General features: G+C 42.5%; 1 protein-coding gene across 1 annotated transcript; it reads left to right on the top strand.

The window, feature by feature from the left end:
• Window positions 1-720: 720 nt before the first annotated feature.
• Window positions 721-5,353, top strand: LOC104159764 (nuclear receptor subfamily 0 group B member 2-like). The gene is made up of 2 exons (XM_009697759.1): window positions 721-1,291; window positions 5,100-5,353. Exons 1-2 carry the CDS (start codon window positions 721-723, stop codon window positions 5,351-5,353), a joined length of 825 nt encoding a protein of 274 aa, XP_009696061.1.
• The last annotated feature ends 13,498 nt before the right edge of the window (window positions 5,354-18,851 follow it).

Raw genomic sequence — 18,851 nt, 5'->3', positions numbered from 1 at the left:
AACCCCAACTCTCTCAGCCTGTCCTCACAGCAGAGGTGCTCCAGCCCTTGGGTCATCTTTGTGGCCTCCTCTGGACTCGCTCCAACAGGTCCATGTCCTTCTTGTGCTGAGGACCCCAGAGCTGAAGGCAGTACTGCAGGGGGGTCTCACCAGAGTGGGGTAGAGGGGCAGAATCCCCTCCCTCAATCTAAATATATTTCTGTGCACTCCAGAGCATTAGCTAGTGGGCAAGGTCAGAGTATCAATAAAAGTATAGACAGCTTGTTCCTTCTTCACTTACGGTGTCATAGTTTTCACCAGGCTTCCCCCTCAGGGGCAGGCTGTACGTGCCACATAGCTGGCCTTTACAAAAACGGCACTGCTGGTGGCAGGAGCACAGAGCCACCGGCGTGGTGGCAGAAGGCCAGGCACAGCCTGCCCACACCGGCACACCACGGTGAGCGGTGCCCGTGCTGTCTGCCGGCGGGCGTGAGCCCTCCCGCTGCCCCGGGGCCATGGCAGCCCTGTGCGACACTGGAAGCCTGCAGCCCCGCCTCGTTGAAACAGACTGGTGCAAATAAAGTTCAAGGTAACTTTACAGATCAGGGTCATATTACTTTTCAACTGCCTATGTATATAAAAAGCGCAGACAATGCCTCGCTGTGTGGCAGAAACACTCTCCCCTGCTGTCAATGCATAGGTCCGCGTGCACTGATCCCTGCCACCGGGAATTCTGGCTCTATGGCTACTGAGTTCCCAGAGGAGAAATTCAGGAGATGTCAGGGTGAGACACACCATGCTAAGAACACCCTGTACCAGATCCTTAACAAAGAGCATGCAAGTGAGACCAAGTGGCACCAGCAGTATCGCAGTCCCCACCGCTCCACGGGAAGCAATGGCTGCTCTTGTATGGACACAAGAGTTGTCCTGAAAACGCCAGAAGCCACGTGCAGAAGAGCTTCTGCAGTGCTCTTGAAGACTGTAACTTTTATTAGAAACTTGCCTTCTTTTTATCACGTGCCTTGGGAGGATCAGCTTGTGCTCATACAGCAGAACTGGGTCCCTCTTTTTGTCCTGGGCATGGCACAAGAAGGGGTGGATTTTGACCTGAGAGAGATTTCAGCCCCTAGTTTACTGAAAAAAATCCTCCTCAATCAGTCTTTGGCAGCTAGCGATGAACTGGGCAGCTCATCACTGGGAGCATCTTTAGCAGAAGTTCAGAAGATGAAGAACTTACTGGGGAAATTCTGGGACCTGACCATAAGTGCAAAAGAATATGCCTATCTTAAAGGAATTATTCTTTTTAATTCTGGTAAGTCCTCCGGGAATTTACACAGATGATTATGTGCCTAGAAGGACATTCGGCATTTTCATTTGCATATAGACAAATGTTTAGTTTTACTCTTTTCTATGAATATAGCTAAATGTTCTCAAAAATCCATATGCCACAATTTAATGATTTTCTCTCGGAAGTAGTTTATTTAGGTTCCTTGGATGTGCGCAGTAGGTCACCCACTGTAAGCCAAAACAGCTTCTATTTTAAGTCATAAAGAATTAACCGAGGCACTTCAAACTGATTTCCAGTTCAAAGGTAATACAGCAGCCTCACCCACAGAACAGCAAAGGAGAGATGCTACATGGGTACGTGATGCCAGTATTAGAAGTATTTTAACAAAGACTGCCTCTGTAGCAAGAACACTGGAGAAGATAAAATAATCTGTATCAGCTGATTTTCATCAATGAGGATGAAGGATACCGCGTTGGGGTTACACAGCTGTTATGTATTTATTTATCCTTTAGTATCTCTACATTCAAAGCCTGGGACAGCAGTCACGGAGCAAACTCAGACTAGTGATTGTAACCTCTCACTTCTGCTGCCAAGTTGAGCCTCTTTAGGAAGGAAGGCTGCCTAGGTCAGCACCACGGGGTGCGTGAGTCATTAAAAGCTGAGCTCTAAGTCCACTGAAGTAAATGGAAAGACATATTGACTCCAGGCTGCTCTGGCTCAGATCCCTGACTCCTTCCACAGCAATCACTGCCGTTGGCTGCACCGTCAGCAGTGTGCTACACTTGGGACTGTGCCAAAAGGATACTTGAACACTTCAGTTATTCCATCATATTTCTTATGGTGAATGGTTTATAGGCTGCTCAAAGGCTGTAGTGACTTTATATTTGTTTCCAATAGGATTCAAATTCTGATTCTTGGGATGTAATGTCATCCAGATGTTTGATATTGTCTTCTGTGTTTATGTCGCAGCATCAAACCAGTGGAGTTTGTTTCACTGCAAGTTATTTTCTCAGTTTTTCAAAATAAAATCAGGCTGAAAGAAACCATCGGTTATATCCAGGGTGATGATAAGAGGAGAAATCTCTCATCTGCAGCAGATTACACAGTTTAACTAACAGGCATTTTTATTATCTCTGTGGATAAAATGTGATTTTCATTTAAGAAGAAAGCAGCAGAAGCAGTGTTATGTTTTGGATTCATGCCTTCTAAAGCCTGCTGCTTCCCTGGGGTGCCGTACGAGGGGCCCAGGAGCCCTTCAAGCCGTCTGCAGGCACCCTCTGGAGTTTCAGGGGGACTCTCCAGTTCATAGGTGGGCTGACCCTGTTTTCTGGAGGTGCCTTTCTCCACGGGCTGCAGAAGGCGACTGGGAGGACTTCAGGAAAACCTAGACTGACTCCAGATGAAACAAAAAGTCACAGTCTAACTCTGAGCTGAAACAGGTACTCAGGGCTTGTACGCAGCCCAAACTGCCCTTTCTCTACCTGTTTTGCTGCAAACAAATCTGTACAGCTGTTGTTTCACAATTACTATTTTTAATAGTTTTTGAACACTTTCCATCAAACTCAGAAAATGTTTTCTACATACATGCAGCACATTTTCAGCTGCCCTCTTAGTTTTGCCTTGAAGTTTGGCCAAATCTTAATATTTTACAGATCTTAGTTCTAAGAGTATTTCAGGCAGCCACCAGCAGCAACAACGCTAAACCCTCTCATGGATCATGGAGTACCTTGTGTGGGCTCCCACCCTGAAGGTTTTATTCCTGTTAGGACCACCAAAACTGGCTGAGTCAGCAAAGGGGAAGGACCAGGCATGGAGTAGTCCAGAGCTGAGTTATGAGTTGAAGCTCAACAGGGCACCCAAAAACGCAGCTGGAGCAGCCCAGCTAGGCCAGTGCTTGGGCCAGAATCATGACAAACAAGTATGGCAGAGCTTTGCTTGTGCCCTAAGTGATCTCCTGTGGCACAGAGATTGTGGTTACTACCATAAAAAAAATTCCTTTGGGGACGGGGTGGCAGGCAGGTCCAGATGCAAGACCTTCTCTAGGACCTGGGCAATAAGTTAAAGGAAGGAGCAGGTAGGACTGTCCCACCACGCGTGAACAGCACAGAGTGAGGTGAAACTGCTCTTGCTGCTTTTGACAATTGTCTGAAAAGCAATGGGAACAGTGCAGTGAAGAGATGGGAATCGTGAAAAAAAGGGCTGTTCCTGTATCAGTGCCATATATGCATGTATTTATGGAGTTATGTATACACATAACTCCATCAAGGCTGTGACAGGACTTCTGTTAAAAAAGACGCTCTTAAGAGGTTTATAGTTCAGCTGGAAACATGTATTTGAGTATTTTTATGGCAGATCTCAGAACAAGAAGTTTCTCATTATTTTTAATTAAAACCAGTGTTTGATTACATATAAAGGAAGACCAAATGGGGAAATTAAGCAAAGTTGAAGGGATATAAGCAATTGCAATTTCATCCTGAATATACAAAATTCTGACAACTTCCTTTGCATGAAAAATCTAACACTTGGAACCATTCTCACAGCTTGCAGCTGGTGGTAATGCTGGGGGAGAAGATGACTTTTCCAAACCCTTCATTTCTGGCTAGCCTGGTTGCAGGCTTTGCTGAGGCTTCTGCTCCTCTGGCAGTGATGTCTAGGGAGAAGAGAGCTGCTGAAGACTGACAAAGGGCAGCCAGCCACAGACTGAAGAAAACCCAAGCAGGTTGGTTTTGCCCTACTACAGGGCACTAGGCAAGAAGGCAGAACCTCCCACGCCGAAACAAATGATCCTGTGTGAAGCACTCCCCGGTCTAAGCTATTCAGGTCCCATCCCAGCGAGGTATGGAGTCACCCACTGTAAAAGATGCCAAATGGGCCTGGAGCGTGTGCTGGGAGACAGGTTAAAATAAGACGTGGGAGGTGGAAGTCAAAACTCAGGGATCATGCTACCCCTGTCCAGGCTGCAGCAATTCTAGGAAATAAAAGGTAGTGTTATCCTCAGGCGGCAAGGACAGGAGGCAACAGGTTGCTGAGAGTGACGTGACAAGGCAATCCCACCAGAGGCAAAGGGTAAACACAGGGTGTCCTTTGCCCTGAGCCCTGGCACCCACACAGACACTCACTGAGCCAGAAGGTCTGAAGTCACCTGCCACGGGAGGTATGTGATTGAGGATCAAGACCATGACTCCATAGGGCAGAGACCTCTCCCTCCTCAGAAATGGCTGAGGAAAGGGAGTACAAAACCAGGAAATACAAGTATCTGTCCTACTCCTGTGGGTCATGGTACATCTCACAGAGAACCTTTATGTTCTTTTTAGAGTGTAGATGAAGATATCTAGATAGCATGGTGAACCTCAGTGTGCCAGCTTAGTCTAGCAAGCAGAGGCAACAATAGGAGGGAGATGGGGCTAGAAACCTATGTCTTCAGGCTGCCAGCCTGCTCGCTGCTCTGAACCACCTCCATCTTCCTGATATCACGTAACTATTTCAGATTAGAGCTGGAATGTTTCCAGCTACTCAGACTATGGTCTCAGCATCATTTGGTGGGTGGACAACACTAAATCTTCTCCATCTGTACTGAGTCAAAGCTACCTCCTGTTACCATTTCAAAGCTGGACTTAATGTAACAGGCTAGATTCCAATGTGCTTACAATGCTGTTCAATATTCTTTCACATTATTGAACTACTCGTATCTTCTTTTTCCAACAAGTATGTTGAGAAAGTTTTTATTGTTTTCTAGAGAAAGCAGTACTATAAGCTTGAAAGCCAGATAGCCATCATTATGAAGGGCACAGAATTAAAGTGTGTACTCAAGATTTATTTTTTGTTTTGACAGGATGCCATGACCTAAAATGTCTCCCCTATGTACAAACACTGCAGCAGGAAGCTCAGCAAGCCTTGGTGGAGTTTATCTCAATGATGTTCCAGAGAAACTTGGGCAGGTTTGCTCAGATTCTTCAGCTAATTGCCTCTCTTCACGACATTGATGCAGATGCTATTGAAGAGCTCTTCTTCAGGCCCATCCTAGGAGAAGCCACCCTAAATTTATTACTTCTAGAAACCCTATATATCAAGCCAGACTGGCTTTGAAAGTAGATGACATCTGTATCTCAAATACCTAGTTTTGAAGAGATGAGAGGATTTTATTAGCTAAACACATTTCCAACAAATAATTGACCCATCTTTGTAAGCCATATCAATTTTTTGTATGATGAAGTAATTTTCTAACATTGTAGAATTAAAAGCAGAGAAATCTAAGCATTTCATGATTCTGTGTGCTTTCAAAAACCTTTAGTCGAACATATTCAAAGACTGCCTAGGAGAACCAGCATACCTTCCAGCTGTGCTAGGTTCAACTGTATTATTTCCAGTGAGCAGTTTTACAACTGTTTAAGACTATGCTATATGTTTTTGGCTTTCCAGAAGTTTTTGCTTTCAGGAAAAGGGGCAGTGGTAAATTTTATTCAGTTCCTCACCAATTGAAGATGAATAGATACATAAAAAACTGATCAATGGTAAAATCAGTATAAATACTTCCTTTTCTTGGGATGTCATTCCCTGATCCCAACCCCTTTTCTGTTCCACTGAGAACTCTAGTCCTTGGCTGTAATTGCTTGAAGGAGCTTCCCCTCACCAACTGTTTTCTTATAGGTTCCTTTTCCAAGTCTTGCAGTAAACTGTGGGTATTAAATCCTTCTCCCATTATTCACAAAGTCCTCCCCTGACTAAGAAACTGAACAATATGATTCAAAAATTTGTTGACTAGACAAAAGCCATTGTTCAGGATTGTTTCCAGGATGGGAATAACAAAAGCTGAAAGCTACTGTGTTGTGCCATAAGCAGCAGAACTAATGTAGCCCAGTTTCCTACATATTTAAGACCTTTCCCCTTTAGCCCTCCCTTGCACCCTTTTATAATTACCCTCACTTCCCTCCAAACAGATGACAGATGTTCCTTGGACAGCAGAAATGCTGAAATATGGTTTCCTACAGATGTGTACAATCTGTTCCTCCATCTCTCGCTGCAAGAGTTCCATGTCTCCACCTCCAATGTGCTATGGCATGTCTCACAACATCTCGCTGTCTCCTATCTGTCTGGCTGGAGAAGAGGCAGCACGTGTGGAGTTGGCACCAAGCTATGTGTGTGTTGTGTGGTCATCTGTCAGGATAAAAAACACATGGAGCTTATACTTTAGCTGCAGTGAGGGAAGCCATTTGTATCTCTTTCCTGCCCCATTCTTCTCCCAGTGGTTTCCATGAAACTTAGAGGAATTAATTTCTGATTTTTTTCAGTGGATGGTCCAATCTAGTTTTGTTTGGCAAAGGGGCTCAAATTCACCAAATGGGGACTGACAGGCAGGTAGACAGAGAGGAGGACAAAAAGTATGATAGCTTAACCCACCCTTCCTTAGAAAGTCAAGCTAAAATCCTAAGAAAAAGAACTCACATATATATACATGAACACATCAACACATATTTACATACAGAGATGGATGTTCAAAGGACTTTAAAAGAAAGTCAATCAAGGAAAAAAGAAGTTTAAGAAAGAAGAAGAAGAGTTTACTACCTACCACAACCTGAACCCAGGACAGGGTTCACGATTCAGTAGCCTGAATTTCAGGCTACTGAGAGCACATCAGACAGTCTCTGCTCACAGCTTTACTTCTTATTGAAATCTGCTTCAAGGTCTTTGACTTTATCTTCAAGGTATACAGTGGCTTCACTTCAACTTTCTTTGAATTGGAGGGCACAATGCCAACAAGCTCTCATGGCTTGGCTCACCTGGAAGACAATGCTGTATTTGCTGACTACTCTTTTAGCCTGATGAGTGTCTATGTAACCAACTGTCCGAAAAGAATGCCTAGTGCTCCACAGTGAAGATCATAGTCAACATCCTGGGTTCTCAAGATGGCGTTACCTTCTACCATGAAGGCAAATACTAGGCTTCAAAGGGAACTCCCCAAGAGATCTGATACTCATGGATTTCACCTCATTGTGCTCTGAATACAAGATTCAGTCCTTCAACAGGTCTTTAAAAAACACATCTTCTTTAGTATGTATGCAATTAAAACTCAACAACTTCGAGCTAAAGCTCTATGTAACCAAACATTCCCTGTCTCATAGACCTGATCACAGAGAGCACGAATGTTAATAGTCATTTCCTTGATATCCTCTTCAAAAGGGCTGAGGTACTACTGTCTTGCTGAGGACAGAGCCAGAATCTGTATCTAATGTAATTAAGCTGCACTTGGAGGTGGAGGCTGTGAAGGTGCAAGAAGCAGGCAGGAACAGGAATGGTGAGGGATCATGAGCAGAGGTTAGGAGAAAAAGCAGGAGCTCTCTTTGGAAGGAGGAAAGGCACAGCACAAGATACTCTTTAGAAGTCAAGGGAAATAACGCACTGGAACGGAGAAGCGGAGATAGAAATGAACAGACGGCAAGAGGAAGACAAGGAAAAATTCCCCATTCCCTCCCCCAAGAAAAAAAAAAAGAAAGAAAGAGGAAAAGACCAACAAAGAGAGAAAGGTTTGTCATCACTTCCTTTAGCTTCTGGAATTGAAACCAGAAGCAGAAGCACTGTTTTTCCGGCTGTGAAATCCACCAGCGAAGCATGTCTATCCATCCCCCTCTAGTGCTCAGGAGATGACAGTATTGCCACCACCTAGGATGTGGGCTTGGCTGATGGAGACCTGCCAAATAAAGTACCTAGCGCTGCTGATCACCTAGGCAGAGCTTTCACTCACAGACACCTCTCCTTTCCCAGTTGCTGACTTTTTTCAAAATACTGTATGACGGTATTTTTAAATTGTTAGAAGAAACCTACATTTGCAAAACCAAGGATGAAAAGTTAAATTAAATTTGTTTGTGAAACCTTACTGTAGCATCCTTCCGCGTATGATCATAAGCTCTTCTAATGACCTGTTACAAACTCCGGTGGTTTCCCCTCAGGACTCCTTACCTTACATGGGGCAAAGAGTGGCCTGTGCTGTGGGAATCTGTTACGTCCGTACAAAAGAGGTTGCTGTCTGCTAAGGCTCAGCTGCTTTCGTCACAGCACCAAAAGAGCTGAACCTAGATTAAAATGGGTCTGCAGTGACAGAAACAATGCTCTTACAGTTAAATTGGACAAATGACACTTTACAGGCTGTGGGGCAATCACAAGTGGCATCATTCCAGGCACTCCAGAGTGGTATGTGTCCCAGAATAAAGCTGCTACTAACAGTGTTAACTGGAATAAAAGTTGTTTTTCATAGTGGCAAACAAGGGACCTGGGGAAGCGTGGTTTGCAGAAGTCAGTAGGCTCTCACAGCTGCAATCCAGGTCACAACAAACTGCGACTCACACTTCTAAAATGATGTATAGTGCTGTAAGCACTGAAAAATCAGTCTGTGCACACCCAACGTGCAAGGAAGCTTTCAACTGCTCTAATCTTGGCATTTTAAATTTTTTTTGTGTGTGTGTAAAAAAACCTCATAATTATATTGCCTCTTTTTGTGACACATCTTTGAAGATATTCATCAGTGTTTGTAAAGAGCTAAAAAATGCTACACCTAAGCACCTTAGAAAGTCCCACTGAAAATGAGTAATTCTGTGCTCTATGCTATATTCAATAGCACACAGTAAAATAATGCAGAGGCCTAAACATCACAGGGAAAGGATAAAAAGAGAAGATACTGAAGAGTAAGATTTAGTCAGCACCGAGTAAGGCAGTGATCCTGTGGCAAAAAAAAATATGTCATTTGCTATGGTGGGATCCACCTTGCAAGCGAGCCTCTTGCACTCTCTCCAGAGCAGAGAGCGAGCGATGAGCATGCTCTGAGGGAGGTATGCCTCTCTTCTCTTAGAAACCTACCTCAGGTTTGGATGAATCACGCTATGAAAGGCTTTACCTCTGCCTATTGATATAGCTAAGGAGCCTACCTGACCATTTGAGATTCACTGCTTCACTTTCAGATGGTAAAAGTGAGATCCCACCTCTACAACACAGAAGTTGTCTTGATCCAGTTTGCACGTGCAATATTAACTTTAACAGCTTCTCATGTTAGCATGCTTGGGTTTGCAGTCCTGATCTCTAAACAGCAGGTTTTAGACTTATGCTTCCAGCTAAACGTGTATTTCTAATAAACAACAGATATCTGACATAGGCTTGGAAACAAAGATAATTCAGTGATTTTTATTCACCTGCCCAGAAAGGACTAAGAAGAAACACCATTCTCTGAGAAAACATTCACCTGTTTTGTTTAAGTAATACCAGATTTCAGTGTCACGTGGGACCTCACACTCCTGTATCTGTGTCCTGATCTATATCAATATTTCTATGTTTTTTTTCTGTGGAATGTCTTTATTACCTCTTTTGTAGAGATGAAGCTATTTAATTTAAAACCTAAAATTTCACTTTTGCTAGAAAGCACTTGCAAGTCATAATATCAGTCTTAGATATAATTTTATTTGCAGCTGACCCAACTATTGTAGGGTACACATATGTGAAAAATGCAGTGCTGTACTTCATATTAATATAGTCACACAAGGAAACATACGTCACCTATTTCCATTCCAGGTCCACTGATAAAAGCAGCCTAACTCAGGGAAAAAAACCTGGAGACATGTTTCTATAATAAAGGTATAGGCTAAAGAAGCTCCAGTTCTTTTAATGACAAAAAAGGATCTCACTGAAGCTGGTGTCACTAATTATACAGAAATCCTCACTCTTTTCCAGTGGGCCAGGAGAGGGGAGGGTGAGTCAGTTCAGTTTTGCTTGGGCTTGTTATCAACTGTTGTCCTAGGTGAGGCTGTGATTTTGAAAGTACAAGTTGTCATTCTTCCTGTGCGCTCGCTCGCTCTCTCTGCCTGGGGGGGTGGCAGAAATGTTGCAAGATGAAGCACTCCACATCTCACCTAAGATAAGAACTTCTTCATCAAAGGAAGACATGGCTATAGCTATCTGCTAGCAGGTAATACCTTAGGAGCCAAGAATGCAAAGCTTCAAGCAGCGTGGGAATTGTCCCATTTCAGTCACAGCGGAAACAGTGAGAGCCACGCGCACTCACATAAGCATAGATGTTTACTAGGAGGGCAAAATGGCAATCTAGCATGGTTGAGACAGCAGTCAGGATGGCAGGAGAGGAATTGTCAAAATAAAGGTCTTGTTTATGCAGATGACCACACAGTGAAGGGTCTAACAATCTTTCCCCACCAGGATCTTATTAGCAATTAAAAATAATCTGTCATATGCATATAATGTACAAACATATGCTTCCAAATATACAAATATCATTGCATCTGAACATAACTTGATGCAGTAGATGGCTGTGGTCACTGCAGCATGAGCAGGGGGTTGTACATTTGTTGAGGAGCCATGCAACTTCTGCGAGCACGACGTGAAGAACGATGACAGACAAGGAAGGGATGCTCTAACTAGGAGGAACAATGGCATCAGCTCCACTGCGCAGTGTTGTCTAGGAACTTGACACAACTGGGAGGGCAATCAAAGAGTAAGTCGTTACTGGTGACATGTCATACACAATGTTGGTGGATCAGACTTCCAGTCTGCCGCCAAACACCACACTGTCATACAGAAGTGACCAGAGAGATGTTGCACGCGGCTCCTGTCCGTGCCACTGTGGTACCCTGCATTAGTAGATGTTGCTACTGCATTTCTCCTGGGATCTTGAGTCCCCTCAGCCCTGCTACATCAGCTTGTACTGTCCCCGCACGCCTCGTCTAAGTAGTTTTCACACTCTTCTGAGGCACCGAACATGTGAGCCCTGCACAGCCCTCTGAGGGTGTATGGATAGGTGTGGACTCCCTCGCCCACACTCCAAGTTAGGCAAAAGCAAGCCAGTTCAGATCTGAAAGTCATGTATTTGCACAGATTTAACAACTTGGGCACAGCCCTAGGCCACTCCAGCTACACAGATTCCAGAGGTGGGTGGCATCCAGTTGGCTTGGAAAGCGAGTGAGGCAAATATGTGTCTGTCTGCACCTGTCCTGGTCAATATATGTGAGTCAACAGCATCATTATTAGCAAAATAAGATTAGGGCAGGGACTAGGAGGGTCCTCCTACAACATCCAATCTGGTCTCTCTCATCGTGGGTATCAATCTCGTATATGATTACATTCCCAAACTTATCAAGCTCCACCTGAAGATAATCTAGGATGTGTTTGCATGCTCTATTCCTAATGGGATGGCACCCAGAGCCTCCTGATCTGATGGTTAGGAACTTTCTAATTCCAATTCTAGATGATTAACAACCAATACATGCGCATTCTTGTACCAATATTGTCATTCAACAGCTTTTCTCACTCCAAGGTGTTCATCCAAGACATTTATAGACAACAGTTGTGTCCCCTATCCACCTGTCTCTGTCAGCCCCTTCTGCCATCCCTACTCTGATAGTTTTCAACTTGTGCTCCATATGTCACTCTCTTGTTTTTGACTGATCGCCTAACATTATGCTCACTTGATCTGCTTGAGTCAGACGAAGAATCTCTCTGGTATAGAGGTGAATCTCAGATTTGCTCCCATCTGTTCTCTCCTTCACCTGGAGGTCATTTTGTTTCCTGTTCTGTGTCATAGTCTCATCTACAGCCTCACCGCTCTGCCTTAGGCTCCACCTCTTAGCTATCTCAATCATATCTTCCTCTGTTGCAACCAGCTTCCCTAATTTTCTCTTTTGCCATTCCATCATCTGCCTGCTTTTTCACATCTCTTTCCATTACTGCAAATTAATTTCTCAAGTTATTCTTCTCTACCAGTTAGTATTTTGTTTTGTTTTCTTTTGTTTTGTTTTGCAACTGCATCCTTCTTCCTCTCTCACCCTTCAGGTTCTTTTCCTAGATCCCAGCCTTAAAGAAAGGATGAAAATCCTCAGAGCTCCTCCTACAAATTGGTACACAAACCACCCTTGCTGTTGTTTGTTTTGGGCAAGTAGAACATTGCTTGTGAGAGTAGTTTTTCCTTTGGTCTTGTATGTAACAGTGTTTCACAAGAAGCTGAATGTGTGCAGTCGTAGGCAGTAGCTTTGACAGTACATATGAAACCATCAGTAGGTCTTGTACCGCCTCCTGGCACATTTGAAGGAAAACAACCCTAGGCATTCATCTACTGCAATGTAAATCATCCCACTATTTTGCAGACCTGAACAAAACCACTCCTGTTTTCTCTCTCATCCTACTTCTTGTTATCATCTTCTCAGCATGCTAAGAAAAGTGTGCTAAGAAAAGCGTACTAAGAAAGCATAATTCTTTCTTTCCACTAATTTCATTTCCGGATGATGTGAGAAGCCTAGCAGAGAAGACAGAGCAAGATGGTACAGAGCATGAGCCTAGGAAATACATTTTGTCCTGCTGCTCTCCTGAATTTTTTGACTTCTCCAGCTAACCTGCTTGTACTGTCTGCCTGAGATCCCCCTTTCAAAGGCAACTCTTCATTCATTAGAGTTAGTTCAGACCAAGGGTTTTCCTCCTATCTTACAGTGAAATATTATTCCTTCTTTGCATTCTGAAAAATGCTTTAGTTTACTGGGGGCTCCTCAAAACAAAGTACTGGAAAGTACAAATTTACAGTTTATTATCTAGACAGTTTAAGAAAAACAAAACCAAACTGTTTGATGCTCTCTGTAAATGGAGATAAGGCAGAATAGCAATAAAAATTAATGATTTTTTTTCTGTGCTGAAGCAGGTAATTTATCATGTTCTTGTCTTTATTACATCCACCCCAGAAAGTGGATGGAAGATACAAAATCCTGCAAAGGGGGCTGAACTTTGTCCTGTTGGACACAGCTCAGGAGAAATCAAAAAACTGTTTGTGACCACTCCTGCAAACAACTATAACTTCTAAGGAGGATCCAGTGAGACTGAATCTTGTTTTGGTCCTTGCATTCTCAAAATATAATAATATCTCAGAACATGTTTATCCTCTTCTGGGGCAGACTTTCACATCTGATTGTAAGACAATGAAAGGTCCAAAGGCACAAATGGAAAACTTCAGGATTTGGGCCCAGCTGAGTAAGCAGCTCTTGACATTTGTGATACAAGTGTGAAGAACGACATATGGAAAACAGTCTGAAAACAGATAAACAGTCTTTCCTAGCTTCAGGCATATGGTAACCCACATGGAAATCATGCAGATTGAAAAAAACTTTCTTTTCTGGGGAGCCAAATATTTCATACTACTTACCCACGGTTTTAAAAACACAAGGCACAATAAGTGATCAGCTTGATCTTTATGATTGTTCATCCCTTTTCCACAAAGAGAACTTAATTCACCTCTGCTCCAGACCCAGTCAACGCCATTATCCAACGTATTGTTAGGCACCGAGCTAGTGAGAGCACAGCAGCATCGTTACTATTTACAAGCAGAGATCACCCCATGGGAAATCCAAGCCAGGGGTCACAGTGTGCTGCGGACTCCAGGGGCAAATGATAACGTGCACACAGCTTGCACCGCGTATTGCACTGCGTGACACTCACCTGCTCCCAGCAGCCTGCCCTTCGGAGAGCCTGGACAGCCCCACTGAACACAGCCCTCTCAGACACACACTTGCTTAGTGACTCCCGGTTTTCATCAAGTCTTTCAAAGACAGAAATTGTTGCCTACTGAACGGCTCACAATGCACCAGAAAAAATATCGCTTCTTTGGTTTCACACAGGGTCCAAATTCAGTCTCCTTACACACTGCAGCTCCTCTCCTGCGATCTCCAGGGCTACGCTGCATCTTGCCTGGTACCTCCATAATATACGGAGTTACAAGGTAGGAATAGGGTAGGGTGATCTATGGATCGACTGCAAGGCTAATCCATTTGGACTACCAAGACCGCTGTCAGATGCTAAGGCTGACAGCATGCTGAATTAGCTTCTATCCTGTTTGACAGCATTTTGAAATCTGTATCCGTGAGTTATTTGTGAAGGAACCAAATGGCTGTCAAAGGTGACCCACCTTTTCTGCTGACAGCCATGGTGGCCATGGGACTGTGATGTGCATAGGCAATAAGTATTTATATTTGGAAGGAAACTGATTTTCTGCAATCCAAGTTAATAAAATCCATTGCTTAAGTCATCTTGTAGTGCCATCATTATTACATTATTATTGGTTTTGGAATATTTAACTATTGAAGATTTCTGTTGGCATACACAGTTTCTCACAGGATTGCCTGTGTCTGGACTGGGAGGATACAACTCAGTGACTGAAACTCAGAGACTTAAGATGAAAAATACGGAATCCTAATCCAAGCAGACATTATGGCTTGTGTGCTTACTGTCAGATTGGCAACGCTGGTGCTGAACTGGGGGAACAAAGGACTCCTTGTTTCCAGATGTGATTGCCCGGGACAAAAGAGACACACTGTAGGAGTTCTGTGAGCTGCTACCATACATTTTTCTGTGAATAATGAATTTCAATCTCTACTGTCACTTGCTCGGTCACGTTAAAACTGCACTGAGCTGAATTTCTCTGCATATCAGACTAGTCAATAACAAATCACCAAAATGTCCCTCCTGTGCTTTTCCTCCTTTCAAGTGTTAGCCTAACAAATGGGTACGGCAAACTGCAGCTGTGTCATATGTACCTAAGCTATGTAAAAACTCCTTATTTATAGCTGGACCCAGACAAAACCCTAGCCCTTACAACCAGTTTAGAATCAAGGGTCCCAAAAGAATAATAAAGTTTCTTGTCTCCCACTAATGTCTGCTGGAACGAGCCTGGCCTAGGGGCTACTTCCAGCAGTCAGATTTAGCCTGACCAGAAGTAGAAGTAGAGGTTAGAAGCAGAGATACAACTGTGGTGAGAATTAATTTTTAGAGAACTCCCAGGAGGATGAATATGCCTTGTTTTTTCTCATTTGACAAAAGGATTGCACAGAAATGAAATTTGAAACAGTCTTGATGAAAGCAGCGAGCCCTGTTGGTAAGTCGTTTAATAATTAACTAGACAAAGCTCCTGACAGTTTGCAGTAGGAAATAATTCTGCTTCAAAAAGGGTGGAGGGAACAATCTGACAGATCTGCATTTCAACATATGTATGACATTTCATCAAGCAAACCTTTATTGTTCCCTGCCACCTAATGGTGTACGGGAAAAATTACAAATCAGCAGGACAGTTCCCAAGTTATGCTATTTCTAATAGACTTTGAGACACTTATTTAAATATAAAGAAAGATCAAGGTTATGGACAAAAATGTGAATTACTATTACTTGCTTTCAGTGAGATCCAAGCTGCCTAATTTAGTCTAAATTCTGGGTGTCAGTGAAGCTGTATTTCTACATTAAATGCCTGTGCTGCCTATGGGTGTCTCTGAAAACCTGCTACAAGACATTCTGTTCATCTAAATTGACCTGAGGCAGAAGTTTGTCATGTATCTACTTGAAACAATTCTTTATATAAAAACTAGAAAGAATCAATGTACAGCATTGCCACAACCTCGTTGTTTTTTGAATGAGGCACAAAAATGTTGAACCAATCTTAGGTTTCCTCAGAGACATACGAATTGCACGAGAGTTAAGCACTCCTGCTTTGAGTGGTAACCAACAGAATTTGCAGGTACTCCGTGGTGATGAAAATCTTCAGTCAACAGAGCATATAGAAAGATACACTCTTTTTATGTTAAAATTAAAAATGCACCTACACATTTTTTGCTGGGATGAAGGAAATGCATTGGGTGAAGGAAAAAACCCAAATAATAATAAATACCACAACCAGCTACCTTATTTAAAGACGGCTGCAGGTGGGCACTGCATTGGTGGAGACACCAGTGCCACACTGGCTGCAGCATTAGAATCTGAACACGGTCCAATACCCAAAACCTCTGCAAATTAGCGTAGGAAAAAAAACACCTAGAACTTCCTATAACTGCAAACAAAGATGGTCAAACTAAAAGGGAGAGGTATGTAGAAGGAAAAAAATATGCCATTGGGATTAAATTTAGGAGAACTGACAGCTGAGTGTGGGGTTTTGCTTTTATAAAATTAGTAGCATAGGTGTCCCCAGAGTATGCTCTATTTTTGGGTAGCTTTGATTATTCACACCCTGAATATAATTCTTTTCAGTCTTCTCATGTTTGAGAGCAATGAAATATGGTCCGGGATACCGCACTGACTTGTGCAACATTGCCTCTCTGGCTACTGATACCAGTTCAACAAATGGACAACTGATGCATAGAAATTGATGTCTCCATACTTAAAAGTCTAAATTTTATAATTATATGACAGGAGTACGATTTTTACTTTCTTACTTGCTGGTAGACTACAAATTCAAAATGTTTAATTTCCAGAAATTACTATTAACATTATGGGGTGAGATTTACTATTTTTGCAACTGATCACAGCTCCCACTCTGATCAGCAGCACAAGGTCAGTCCATGGCAAGGTGAATGGAATCTCAAACACTTCTTTAAACCTGTGGAACACGTTGCTTGGTACACGGTTATCTCTAGCGCAGTACCTGCCAGCGGCAGGCAGAACACTGGGGAAACCTGTAGGCAACTCACATGATCCAAAGGTGACTTCTTTAGATCCCACAACCGTTACTTAAAGCCAACTAAGCTGAATAAACCTGTATCTTCTGACGAAAGATAACTCACAGACAGTGGGTTTTCCTTTCTGTCTCCTTTTGTAACACAATTCTACCTGTACACGTGATAAGGTTTACAGTTTATTATCATTTAAATCAGAGCTAATGCTATCAGTCTGAATAAAATAAGCAGATAGTCCTCTAATAAAAATAATAGCAGCAAAAAATACAGAATTATGCTTCAGACTTACCCACAGAGGTCAAAATGCTTCCTAAAGGTAGCTCATTTAAACAGACATGGGAACTGCACTGTGCTCTAGGGGAATGACTAACTATGGGGAAACAGTGAAGCTTTGGCTCACTGGATTCCTGGCACGAGTTGATCCATCATACCTCTTTATTCTCCCTTTTTTAACTTCCACTGAACACAACTATACCATAAGCAGGCATCAAAACTGACCAGTATACTGTAGTGTATTATGAAAATATCAGAAAGGCATTCCAGCTTGTTTTATATATGATCTGCTGGATGGATACGTTTTATCCCAAGAATCCTGAATAGAGGACTTCTGTATATTTGCTTTTCGAACACTGCTTATAATATCAGTTGTATATATATATGAAGAATCCATCTCTCCACTTGCTTCTGAATCCGATTGATTGAGATTTTTTGGCATACTTTCCTGATCTGTCAAACAGCAATTTTCACATTAGTGAATGACAATGGACAATTTAGAACTGGAAGGCATTAATATGATTATTTCAGTATGATCTCACCCAATAGTTTTGGCCTCAAGATCGTAACTTTTGTTTGAGCTACAGTACATCTTCTACAAAGAAGTCCAGCTATTATTTGAGGAATGGAAGTGATGACAATCCAGCATGTTCGCAGGTAAATTGTTCCTACATTTAATTATCATCAAGATAAAAATGTGGACCTTACTCCGTGTACAAATTGGATTTCATTATGAATTTTTTTGCATTAGAATTATGAGCTGTCAACTATTAGAAATCATTTCCCTGTGCAGGTATTTCTAGATTGAGTCACATTAGAAAATAGAGTTAAATATGCTCTGTGGTTTCAAAGCGATTAAAACTGATTGAATTAAACAGAGGAGAGTGGGATTCTCTTCCTGTAATTATGAAACACCAAAATGTCTTACAAAAAAAGCTGAATAATGTCTCTGTGGATAGACACTGCTGTTTCTAGGATTGCTTCATTTAATGTTAGGAATTACTCATATCCATTTAAAAATAGCATTGTCTTTAACTGGAGTGTGAGGATTCTGGTGAAGTGTTTAAAAATCTAAAAAGCAACTGGGGATGAGAGCCACAGTTACTCTTCTAGACTAAGTGGGAAGCACTGTCTTAACATAGAGGTGGGTGATGTGGCAGAAGTAACTGGATGATTTCTGACCCTACGTGCAAGTGAGTACAAAACTACTCCATTAAAGCTTCTTTTCCTTTTTTCCTTGCTCTCTGCCAGACTAAAACTTGGCTGGCTCCAGATGCAGTGCCTCTGGTCTGCTTTTTATCAAAGTTTAAAATAATAATTTCTCTGCTAAACTGCAAAATGGTCACTGGCATTTATGCTACCTAAGATGAAACCATTCACTCCTAAGTCCCTTTGCTCAAAACCACTGCTGCTCTGCCCTTGTTCAGTTTGTTTAACTTGTTCCTAGGGGTAAGACTGCCCGTTCTGTTCACACCTCTAATCTGTACAGGGCTGACAATAAAAACAGCCAAGCCAAAAGCTACTTCTTCTCCTTTCCGCTTTAGACAAGAGTTCCTCAGTTACATGTACTCAATAAAGAGCTGACTCTCTCTAACCAGCAAAATCACCCATTTGCGTGAGTGAGTAAGTAGGGACAGGGGACAAAACAGCTCCAAAGTACCAATAAATTACAGAAAAAGGACAAAGAGGATCATAATTAGGGTAGGAGGAAGACAGAAGACAGCAAAGGAAGCAAGAAAACAGCTGTAGTGCCAAGACAGTATTAGCGTGACCAGAGTGCTTACTAACAGCTCCTATAAGAGGGGGGGATTCAGCTAATTGACTGCTGGGGTGGAGAACATGCTACA

This window comes from Cariama cristata, unplaced genomic scaffold, assembly GCF_000690535.1.
Source record: "Cariama cristata isolate BGI_N322 unplaced genomic scaffold, ASM69053v1 scaffold8573, whole genome shotgun sequence".
Classification (NCBI taxonomy): domain Eukaryota; kingdom Metazoa; phylum Chordata; class Aves; order Cariamiformes; family Cariamidae; genus Cariama; species Cariama cristata.
Note: the sequence above shows the minus strand (reverse complement) of the source record. Positions and strands in the feature narration are given on the sequence as shown.